The sequence below is a fragment of the Panthera onca genome, chromosome E2, assembly GCF_046562875.1.
Source record: "Panthera onca isolate mPanOnc1 chromosome E2, mPanOnc1 haplotype 2, whole genome shotgun sequence".
In the NCBI taxonomy this organism is placed as follows: Eukaryota; Metazoa; Chordata; class Mammalia; order Carnivora; family Felidae; genus Panthera; species Panthera onca.
The window spans coordinates 5,426,195-5,438,508 of NC_138353.1; the positions used below are offsets into that span (position 1 = coordinate 5,426,195).

The window sequence follows — 12,314 nt, forward strand, 5'->3', positions numbered from 1 at the left end:
AGTGTTGTTTTAGCGAAGTGCTCCAGGATATTCTGTTATGGGATTTTTTACATCAATACCCAGGATTCAGGGATTTGTTTTCTCACCAATTCAAAGAATAAAGAGGTGTAATGCCCCCGATTTCGAGGAGCCAATACCAATGCAAACACATGAGGGTTTATTTGCAAGCTCAAGCTTGGGCCCAAGTATACTTAACACAGCGGAGCAGGGACTTGGACCCCTAGGTTAAAAGGCAAAGCAGTTTTATAGGGGTCAGTGGCCAATGAGATTGTAACACACACAAAGAGTTGCATAGTCATGTCAGTCCACACCCACGTGGCCAATTGAATTACAATTTACCCTATAGTAACTGTTTGAACTAGCCTATCACTTTGGTCAGAATTGGTGCGCAAGTTTGGAGGGCAAAAGGCGGGGTTTACATTCTTTGGCGGTTAGGGGTTCCATATTCCTATATGAGCTGGTTTACAGTAAGGGTGTGCTCAGCGGCTTGATTAGTGTGGGGGAGTGTCTTAAGCAATAAGTAGGTCATATGGGGGTTATACATGAGATGGTGGGTGTAGCACAAAATGGAGTTAGTCTTGCTCTGCTTGTCCAGGGGTAGGGGATTTTTGTTAAATTCCTTGGGTCCCACAGAGGCGGACACAAAATGAACAACAGGCAAAACTTTATTAGAGTATAAGAGAGGAAGAGTAGTAGGAAAGCTCTCTTTACAGAGAGGAAGCATTGGAATGTGAATACCAGTGACAATAGGCAAGGGCCTTTGTGGTATAAGGTTCTGGTCTCTCCCTCTTCCCTTCCCCCTTGTTCCTTCTCAAGTTCTACACTTACTGGATTAACAACTCCAGGTGCTGGGTTGTCCCTTCCTGATTGGCTCATTTCTATTGCAGGAGGGGTGGTCTATGGCCATATTGTTCCTTGTGGGTTTTAAGTTTTATCATCTACTACTAGTTTTTAGTTAGGTCTTTAGTCAAATTCCTGCGGGGGAGTAGGTGGTGTCTGTCACATTCTTAAGAGGAACCTTACACCTGAGGGCGTTTGCTGTAGTCAGGCATTCCCAGCATTGTTCCAAAATGTGTTTTCCCCATCCAAGGACCTCAGGTCCCAATGGTTCCCTTTCTCCCTACTGAATCCTATCTTTTCCTATCAAAATGCTAAGGGAAGCCAGAGTTAAGCAGAAAGGCTTCCCATTTAGTTATCAGAGTTGAGTGCAGGCTTTGGCTCAAGGGTCTCCTGTACAGGAGTTGGGGAGGGTCAGGTCCATGTAACACACTGTTCCTACGCTCACGCAGAATTTGTGGGCTTCTGTGGGAGGGGAGGCGCCCTGAAAGCAGAGACAGGAAACTCAGAGGCTGGTCTCCACGTAGGACACCATAGTTTCTGAATAGCTCCTGACACAACGGAGGAGGAACTTGGGTCTTTTTTGCATTTCAAAGCCCTGCCTGCAGGTGACCAGGTTACTGGTGAAGAGGTTGCAGTGGTGGCTTTAAAGGCATTTGCTCCCACTTCAGCTGGGATTTCTCCACAAAAGTCTTCTGAGAAAACTCTTGAAGAGGAGGTGAAAGAAGAAATGGCCAATTCTCAGGTAAGCCTCGGTCCATTGCAAGAGGACCTGTCACCTTGTTCTCAGGATAATCCATGCATGTAGAAATTGCAGGGCACCTGGGTGGTTCATTCAGTTGAGCATATGACTCTTGATTTTGAGAGGCTAAGAGAAAAGTTACCGGGTGTACTCACAACTGCAAAGAAAAGATCTTTCCCTTTCCCCCACCATTCCCGAAACCAGCCAGGGCACCCCCTGGTCCTAGTCTGACATAAAGGCGGGAACCAATCAAGTTCTGCTGATTGGTTTGAAATAAAGGTGGGAACCAATCAAGTTCTGCTGAGCATTCAAATTTAAATGTCAACCTGTAACAACTCTGTAACCTCAAAAAAAATCCCTAACTTGTTTTGTGCCTGTCTATAAAAGAAGCTGTAATATCCTTGCTCGGGGGGCCTCTTGCGTCACCGGCAACGAGTGCGCGGAGGACCGGGTTCGAACCTGCAATAAACAACCCTTGCCGCTTGGCTTTGACTCTGGACTCTGGTGGTTTGTTTTCGGGGGTCTCTCGAATCGGGGCATATCAATTTAGGCTCAGGTCTTGATCCCAGGGACCTGCTATCCAGCCCTGCATCAGGGTTCCTTCTGAGCTTGGAGCCTACTTAAGATTTTCTCTCTCTACCTGAGTCCCTGTCCTCCATTTGCATGCATGCCCTCTCTCTCTCTCTCTCTCTCAATAAATGAAAAAAATTTAAATGCCAATGATTTAATTTTTTTAGTTCTTAGGTTCTGCTTTAGGTTTTAATCAAAATTCTGACCTTTCAGAAATGATATTCTAGGTTATGTCTTCAGAACACTCCTCCCCTATATCTCAGAGATCTCTCTCCCTTTTCTCCAACATGGCTTCCAGTAGGGCAACAAAAGTTTTCACTATGAATTAAATTCCTACAAGTATTGAAAATATTCCCTTTGTCACAGATCCAGAGAGGAAGGTGTTGAGGCCAAGTGTCCTGTTGCTGATGGGGTCTGGTCCTGGGATAGCAATCAAGGAAAACCGTTCCCAATTAGGTCTTATCTGAATGCTTTCTCTGCCCCGGGTAGAGTAGGATTATGAAAATGCACAAATACACAACATGGATATGAGGTACAGAATAACTTCGAATGTTACTGCTCTTGAGGATGTGGAAAAGCTATTTTAAGATACACTAGATATCCCAGGACATGAAAGTATATGTGATTGAAGTCTGTATAAATCCACTGTGTCCTTAACTTGTTTATATTGTGATTTACTGTTGGGGGTCTCAAGAACACACTGGTGATCCCCTGTCCTGAGGTGTGCCTTAGGCACTGATATCCATTTGTTTGCTTACAGCTGATGTTACCTACTATTACTTGGGTTTGTGCTCTCTGCCAGATTCCTCCCCTGTAATGTTCATATTTTCCTTAACAGTTGTAATGATTTTAGGCAGATTCCCTGAGCAGTTTCCAGACACCATCACATTTAAACTGGAAACCTCTTTCTCCTAGTTTCTCTTTTCTTGTATTTTTTTTTTTTACCTTGTAGCTTTTTTTTCTATTTTGTTTTTAAATTTATTTTGAGTAAGAGAGAGAGTGAGAGCAGGCGAGTGGCCAAGAGAGACCACACGTCCCAAGTAGGCTATATAGGATCAGCACTGAGCAGGACACGGGGCTCGAACTCTCAAATCAAGAGGTCTTGACCTCAGCCTAATTCAAAAGTCAGAAAATTGACTGAGCCATCCAGGCACCCTTTCCTTGTAGTTTCTGAGGAGGAGGACAAATGCAAAACAAATGTGGATAAAATTAAAATTTCTCACAACTTACAACCCCCAGAGAAATACTCGAGACTGGCAGAGGAAGATACTCCTCAAGGAATGCTCAACTGCTTTAATGTTGATGCTTTCCTAGAGGGAAAAAGCAAGCTTAGCTTTACCCTAGTCAGACTTCCATGTCCTGGAAGTCTTCTTTAACATATGAAATCCCTGTAGAAACTTATATTTCTCTCCCCCCCCCAACTTAAAGTATATAATCAGCAGCTCATCTCAATCACCCTGCAGCTCATTCTTGCCACAGATCCTATCCCTGTGCTTTTACACAACAGCCTCGTTTACCAAAAAGGCTCAAGACTATTTCCTTCAACATTGACTCCTGGCCCACCTCACATTAGTTCCCACCGGACAATGAGACCCTCACTGTTGTGCAGTAGATGTAATGACCTCTGGCGGTCGAGGTTCTCAATGAGTCAGACCTTCATCCTGTAGCTTTTTATTTTGCTGCATAGTCATGACACATGCATACTCTATTTACTTCTGTGTATTCAGAAAAAGAAGAATCACATAATTACCATGTTTGAGTGTCTTAAAATCCCGAAATAAAACGGAACACAAATGATGAATGAAATAAATCTTTCAATGAGGGGCGCGTGCATGGCTCAGTTCATTAAGCGTCGGACTTCCACTCAGGTCATGATCTCACCAGTCCTGAGCTGGAGCCCAGCATCAGGTGAACAGGAGCTATGCCTCTCCCTTTCTCTCTCCCTCTCTCTCTGCCCCTCCTGGTATTCTCTCTGTCCCTGTCTCTGCCCTCTCTCACTTCCACCCTGTCTCTCTCTGTCTTTCTCAATAGTAACAATTAATTAAAAAATAAAATTTAAAAAGGCTTTCAAATAAAAACTATATTAGCAGATCATGGAGTACTACGGTCAAGACAATTCTTGAGATACTCTGGTGACAGATAGTTTATTGAAGTAGCACCGGGACAGGACCCGTGGGCAGAAAGAACTGTACTTTGACTGCATGAAGCTTCTATGTTCAAGGGGAGGGTAGGTGCACAGAGTATTCAATCACAAGTGTTTAAATTTCTATTTGTAAAACTGCTTCTGCAAGATTTCTCTGGTGCTTACCATTCAGTTCAATATGAAGCAGTGGTGACATGTACCCGTGGTCATGAGACCCTGTAAAAATGTAATAACCAGGGGTACCTAGGTGGCTCAGTCACAGCCTGGAGCCTGGAGTCACAGCTTGGGGTTCTCTCCCTCTCTCTGCCTCTCCCCCTTTCACACCGTACTTACTCACGCTCTCTCTGACAATATAGATAAAAAAAGAAAAATGTAGGAACCAGCCTTTATTTGATGAATGTCCAAATAATACCCTGTATGTTAGCTTTCTGTGCTAAAGGTGAAAATATTTCTGATTGTATCCTTCATCATACTAGAGTCAGATAACTGTTTCATTTGTATTTTAATGTGTGTTTGTGTTGATAGTGTGACTAAAAGACGTAAGCATCATCATGTACAATTAGTTTTATGAGTTTCATGTCACTGAAAATACTTTGTGTTTGAGTGAGAGAGAGGCAGGGGCAGAGAGAGAATCCCTAGCCAGCTCCAGACTGTCAGCACAGAGCCTGAGGTGGGGTTTGTACTGGTGAACTGTGAAATCATGACCTGAGCCAAATTCAAGACGTGGACACTTAACCACCTGAGCCACCCAGGTGTCCTTCATTGAAAATGTTTCTTAGTCACCATTACACTTTTCTACATTTAATATCTATACAACTTCTTTGAACATTTATGGATGTGAGCATGGAACGTATAAAGGTGATCAATTTTGTGTGCATACCTTCTCCTTAGCATCATTTTTCAGGTTTGACACCTGCTATGAACATTGTATTACGGTCCCCTCTGTATATTGACCGATGTGTCATTTTAGGTCAACTCTAGGCCAGATGACCTGGGTTCAAACCTGATCCCTACCACGTACTGGATGCTTGAGAAAATATTCACTTAGAAATAGAAGAATAATGTGTCTGTTGTCTTAGATTATGATTTATTTTTCAATAAGTTATGAAAAACAGTTTATGCTCTCTACTAACCAGGAAATGCTTGGAAAGGTTTATTGCCTTTCTTGCTATTCTAGTAGAACCTGTAGTTGCTATGAATCCCACTCAGTTCCAAGTTCCCAAAAAGTTCTTGTCTTTGAGTTCTACTTCTTCGTTATTGAAATATGTATCTCTTGGCCCATAGACTAATGCCTTGTTAGAAATGCAGACATCTACCCCATCCTAGAACTCCTGAACAGTATATGCATTTTAACAAGATCCCCAAGGTCCTGTTGTGAAATTCTAATTCATATTAGAATATGCTAAGTACATTTGTCACTCCCCAGAACTTTCCATTTAAGAAATAGATAGCACATGTACTGTATGATGTAAATACAATATTCAAAATGTATATGCCTGTGTTGATGCCTTCATTTTACAAATTCTCTTGAATAAACACAGTATTTATAAAGTTTATTACCTCCAAGGTAAAGAATATACTAGAGCATAATACTGGGTGACAAATAATCTTACCTCATCAAGCAGGAACCTCACCTAAGCCAGAACCAGTTCTCCTGATGTAACTGAACTAACAGAAGTTCAGTCGTTGGTGAATCACAAAAAAACTATACCAGGTGAGGATGTGAGCAAAGCAAAAATGATTTACAAGAAACAAGGAAATCACAGGGAGGAAGATGCAAATCAGATACTCACGGAGGAAGGGGGAATGGTGTCCTTTCATTTAGGGTTAGCGTGGATATTCAGAAAGGGGAGGCCATCATCTTATGCCAAGTGGAGTATAAGGTTGCACATAAGCCTTAAGAGAACAGTTGTGTACATACTCTGCATATTTCATAGGAAATGAGGTTTGTGCTCCTCCTTGGGTGAGATTTTAGTATTATAATGAGGTAAAAGGGAGCTCCTGGGTGGCTGAGTCCATTGAGCATCCTACTCTTAATTTAGGCTCAGGTCAGGATGAAAGTCCTGAGATCAGGCTCCACTCTGAGCATGGACCCTGGTTGGGATTCTGTCTCTCTCTCTCTGCCCCACCCCCACTTGGGCATGCTCTATCTCACTCAAAGACATAAGATTTAAAATAAAATGTATGTATGAGATGAAGGTAACTGTACTCACTCCGTAGTTTAGTCTATTAGGCATTTGCTTAGGTGTGAGTCAGGGGTTAATCTCAAACTGAGTCCATCCAAGCTCTTCCTCAGGGCAGTCATTATCTTTTGTTAGATGGTTTCTGTGTCCACTACAGGTGACCAAACCCATGGGGAGTTTTTTGTGAAGTAAAAGATAAGATAGAAAAAGAGGTTAAGTAAAATGTGGAACTAAGATCGGTGGGTACAAGCACAAGCATTAAAGTCAGGTCTTGGAGTCTGGCTGGTGACATTAACTGCCTCTTTCATTTGACCTAGCATTATGAACTCTGCCTGTGGCCACTTGATAAGTGTGTTTTTTATTGCAGGGATTGCTGACATTCAGGGATGTGGCCATAGAATTTTCTCAGAAAGAGTTGGGGTGCCTGAACGACAGTCAGTGGGAACTGTACAGGGATGTGATGTTAGAGAACTATGGACACCTCCATTTCTTGGGTGAGGATAATTCCTTCCACGTTTCCCAAACCATACTCAGGGATTTGTTCCTTCCCTTGAAGACTGTCTCTTGGAATCTTCCTCTTTGCATGACTGGGATTCAGATCCCTGCAGTCAGGGAAAGAAGTAGGGGTTTGTGGATGTAGAGAAAAATCTTCATGGTGTTTCCTTTTCAGCTTTACCTTCCCTTCCTTAGGGTAACATCATCATTTCTGTACATTAATGACAATTCTAAAGGCTAAGTGGCATAAAACGGTATCTCTTTTGTCTTAAATACCGATTTCTACTCATTATTGTCATGGTAGTACTCGGAAGTGGAGGTCAAGATCTGAACATGGAAAATTTGTCCCGCATGTTCTAAAGGGGTTGTTGGGCCACAGCACTTGGGAAGTCATTTTCTAGCTTCTACTCTGTCCTCTCTGCTCTACTAAGCACAATAGTGGATCAGAAGTTAGAATCTCCAACCACACTCATATTCTTTTTTTCTAATAAACAGGTCTTGTTGTGTCAAAGCCAGACCTGGTCATCTTTTTGGAACACAAGAAGGATGTTTGGGCTGTGAAGAGAAAGGAGACAGTAGCTACACACCCAGGTAGGTGGGAATGAAGCTGATGACAGAGGTGAGGTCCAGTTGTGAAGGAGGAATTGGACCTCAGAATGTGGTTGAGCAGCTCTCCTTGAATGGAAATTAGGTTGAAAAGGCCAGTTTTAGGTCCCTTCCTCTCACATCGGACATCTGCTTTCCAACACATCATGCTGTTACATTCTGTAAGGATTCTCCTTCAGTTCCACTTGAGGGTTCTTCACATCGACAGTGAGATCCTCCATAATCTAATTGGGTCTCCATTTACTTTGAGGTCTTGCGGAAATCTCTGCATTTCTGAGGAAGTCTAGGTTAATCCATTTCTGAGTTCTGTTTTGCTTCTTGTGTGAAGTGTGTGAGGGTAGTGGTGGGCATCTTGGGGTTAGGTGCAGAAATCCCAGGAATGCTAGAGGGAGACATCACAAGTTTTCTTGTTGATGCCTTCCAGGATTAAGGAGGCTTTCATTTTAATCATACAAAGTAGAGGCCCAGTAATTTCATCAGGTATCAAATCAACTCTCTAAAATGAGAAAATCTCGTCTTTTGTTTCACCTCAAAAGTTCATTCTTGGGTTGCCTGGTTGGCTCAGTTGGTTAAGCGTCTGGGTTGAAATCAAGCTATGATATCAGTCTGTGAGTTTGAGCCCTGCATCAGGCTCTCTGCTGTCAGTGAAGAGCCTATTTGGGATCCTTTGTCTCTCTGTCCGTCTGGCACATGTTCTCTTTTTCTCAAAAATAAAACAAATATTAAAAAAACAAAAAAAGAAACCTCAGAATGCCTGGGTGACTCTGTGGGTTAAGAGCCCAACTCCTGCGTTTGGCTCAGGTCATGATCTCAGGGTTTCTGAGTTCAAGCCCCACATAGGGCTCTTGGCTGAAAGCCCAGATCATGCTTGGTGTCTCTCTCTCTCTCTCTCTCTCCCTCTCTCTCTCTATGCTTCACACACTTGCCCTTTATCCCTCTCTCAAAATAAATACTTTAAAAAGTTTACGTTCATTTTATTTGTATTAAGTAAAATAAGAAATTTTCACTCAATGTGTTGCATTCCTCAATGGTGAAATAATTTAAGGCACCTATTATTTTCATATAATTCTACATAAATTAATGCCATTAGAAGTTAAAAACTCACAGCCTATAATAAAGTCTCAATTGTTACTTTATTTCTTAATAATTGATTCCGTCTATGATTTTTGTCTTGTATAATATAAAATTATATTTGAGTAGTTGTATATGAGATTCCTTAATGATTTATTATATCAAAAATCCTGATATGACATGGGCATGTGCTTTATGAGAAGTGAGGGAGACAATTAGTAAACTTCCTATATTTAGAAAAAGAGTTTTAATTATAAATGTAATTTCACTTCAGGAAAAATTAATTGTTGGATTTTTTTACTTTCCTCAGAATGTATATGTATTTAATACCAAAGATTTTTTTAATAAAGTGACTGTTAGCCTATTTTACAATTTTGATGATACTTGTTTATTTAGAAATGAAAGGTTTGGGGTCACTTGAGTGACTCAGAGTGTTGAGCTCTGAGTCTTGATTTAAGCTCAGGTCATGAATTCATGGTTTGACATTAAGCCCTAAGTCCAGTTCTGCACCCAGTGTGGAGCCAGCTTGGAATTCCCTTCTCTGTCTCCCTCTCCCTCCCTCTCTTCCTTTCTCTCTCAAACTTATTTAAAAAAATCACAAAAAAAGGAAATGAAAGGTTTTTGTTTGTTTGATTCTAAAGAATAGATTATAGGGGAGCCTGGGTAGCTCAGTTGGTTAAGCCTTCAACTTCAGCTTAGGAAATGATCTTGCGGTTTGTGACTTTGAGCCCTGTGTCTGTCTCTGTGCTGAGAGCTCACAGCCTGGAGCCTGCTTTGGATTCTGTGTCTCCCTCTCTCTGAGAGTCTCCCTGGCTTGTGCTAAGATACATAAACATTAGAAAAATAAACAATGGATTATACCCTGAAATCTGTGTGATAGGAGGGATCTATTAACATAACACATTGTTTAATGTCTTAAGTGCTTAATTCACAAAAGTTTTCATTAGAGGTTTCCATGGTTGATTTTAAGGAACATTCTTTACATGTTTTAATGCCCTTGAAGACATGCCAGTAATTCAAAATGTTCCTTTTTCATGGGTACACAGTCACAGTTGAAAATTAGAGCTATAGCTAGGGATGCCTGGCCTTAGGTCATGATCTCACGGTTCGTGAGTCTGAGCCCTGCATCCGGCTCTGTGCTGACACTGTGGAGCCTGCTTGGGATTCTTTGTTCCTCCTCTGCTTTAACGTTTTCTCTCTCAAAATAAAGAAGATTTAAAAAAATATATATCTATATATGTATATATAGTGGGCCTCTTTTAAATACTTCATCATTTTTATGTAGAATTTTTTGGTTTACGTTTTGTCTGGTTTTGAAATTCCATAGTAATGTGCTTCCTTTTGTATGGAACTTTCCACAGCATTATTTAGGTGGGATTTTGCTTTTACCTGTGTATTTTGTTTTAGGGTGACAATTTTCAACTCATTATGTTTTTGGATAATGTGAGGGAGTCTAAGTCAGATAAGATCAGCTTTATGCCCTTTGCTAATAAAAGTATCTATGTATTTGTAGCAGTATTACCTATGCATACTTGTGACTCATCTTGTGTATTTCTTTCCTTGATTAGTGGTAAATGAATGTTGTATCCTGTTTAGGTGAGTTATGATAATAGAATTAATTTCATCATGTATTTATTGGTGAATGTATTGGCTGTATGTATTTCCATTCAGGCTACCTTAGAGAGTACTTAAAGCATCTTAAAGGTACAACAAACCTTCATACATGCTGCTAGTGCAGAGCTCAACACAGGACTTGCTTTTTTTTTTTTTAACGTTTATTTATGAGAGAGAGAGAGAGAGAGAGAGAGAGAGAGAGAGAGAGAGAGAGAGAGAGAGAGACGGACCAAGCCCATGCAGGGAAGGGGCAGAGAGGGAGGGAGACACAGAATCTGGATCTCCAGGCTTCTTGCTGTCAGCACAGAGCCCAATGCGGGGCTCAGACTCATGAACCCCGAGATCATGACCTGAGCTGAAGTTGAGCACTTAACCAAATGAGCCCCTGAAGCAACCCTCAACACAGGATTTGAATTCCCAAACTGGGAGAACATGTCCTAACCTGAAATCAGGGGTTGGACACTTAACTGAATGCACCAACTTCATGCCCCTAACACACTGTTTTAAGCCGATAGTGTCAATTTTATACAAAACTCTTTTACTTATCATCTCTGCACCTGTACCCACTTTATATTGATGACATCATAAATTCTTTTTTTATATTGCATTTATTATTACCTAGATTTGATTTTTATGCTTTTATTTAAGAAAAAGTCTGTAGCAGAAATAAATGTGACTTGTCCTACCTTGTTACAACACTACAGGTTTCTATAATTGTGTAAATATTTATACTTCTCAGAGAGCTTTAGGTTACCATGTGTTTTCAGTTACGTTGAGAATCTTTTTATTTCAACAAAGACTTTTTTAAAAAAATTTTAATGTTTATTTATATTTTGAGAGGGAGACAGAGACAGAATCTGAAGCAGGCTCCAGGCACTAAGTCTTCAGCAAGATCACAACACAGGGCATGGACTCACCAACCGTGAGAACATAACTTGAACCAAAGTTGGATACGTGACCAACCGAGGCACCCAGGTGCCCCTAGAAGGACATTCTTTAACATTTTTGTAGGACAGATCTGCTGATAAACTTAGAGGGGTTTTGCCTTGGGAAAGTCTTAATTTCTACATGCATGGAAAACAGTTGTGCCAGGTAGGGTATTCTTGGTGGATATTTTTTGATCTTTCAGTATTTGAATACATCGTTCAATGCTTTTCTTTCTATAACATCTACCAAGAACCCCACTAACAATCTTGTAGGAGCTCTCTTGTACAAGATGAGTTGCCTTTGTCAAGCTTTTCAAAATTCTCTTTTCACTGGTCATTTTTGGTAGGTTAATTACAACGTGTCACTCTGTTCATGTCTTGTCTTTTTTCTTCTTCTATTTTTACTTAAATTCTAATTAGATAACATACAGTGCAATATTGATTTCAGTATAATTCAGTGGCTCATCACTTATATACAGTGCTCATCATAACAATTCCTTTCCTTAATAGCCATCACCAAGCAACCTGTCCCTCACCCATCTCCCGCCATAGATACTTATCCTATTGTGAATTTACCGTGTTTGTGAATTTGTCTCTTCTTTCCACATACAAGAGAGCTACAAGCCTTTAGTTCTTCATGGAAACTCTCTACCCCCTTTCACTCTGCTCTCCTTATGGGGTCCCATTAATGTACACATTGTTCCACTTGTGGGTGTCCCATGTGTCCCTAGACTTTGTCCTTTTCCACATTTTTCTTTGCTCCTCTTTGGTAAGTTAAAACAAGAGGTCTTTAGATTGTCCACTTCTTTTTTCTGCTTGATCAAGTCTGTTGCTGACTCCTTTGTATATTTTTAAATTCAGAGATTCTCCACTTGAGCTCCCAAATTCTGGGTGATTGTTTCTTATACTTTGCCTCTTTGGGTTTACATTTTGGTCATGCATAGTTTTTCTGCTCTCATTTAGTTACCTGTCTGTTTTCTCTTCTTCCTCCATGGGCATCTTTATGATGATTTCTTCTTGACTTGTCATACCATTAATACTTCCTAATTAATTTAAGGTCAGTTTTGGAGGTTTATTTCATTCCTGTGAGTGAAACAAGTTCTTCTATTTCTTTATGGCCTTGTGGT

The 12,314-nt window shown here is 40.8% G+C and overlaps 1 protein-coding gene across 1 annotated transcript; it reads left to right on the forward strand.

Moving 5' to 3' along the window:
- The first annotated feature begins 1,567 nt into the window (after positions 1-1,567).
- LOC132676161 (KRAB domain-containing protein 5-like) lies at positions 1,568-7,575 on the forward strand. Its single transcript, XM_078438779.1, has 3 exons — positions 1,568-1,582; positions 6,843-6,969; positions 7,466-7,575. Exons 1-3 carry the CDS (start codon positions 1,568-1,570, stop codon positions 7,573-7,575), a joined length of 252 nt encoding a protein of 83 aa, XP_078294905.1.
- The last annotated feature ends 4,739 nt before the right edge of the window (positions 7,576-12,314 follow it).

What these genes read in the sequence shown, in the direction of transcription:
- LOC132676161 (XM_078438779.1), top strand. An exon ending in TGGACACCTCCATTTCTTGG is followed by an intron (nt 6,970 to 7,465) that starts GTGAGGATAATT and finishes TCTAATAAACAG; the next exon opens with GTCTTGTTGTGTCAAAGCCA.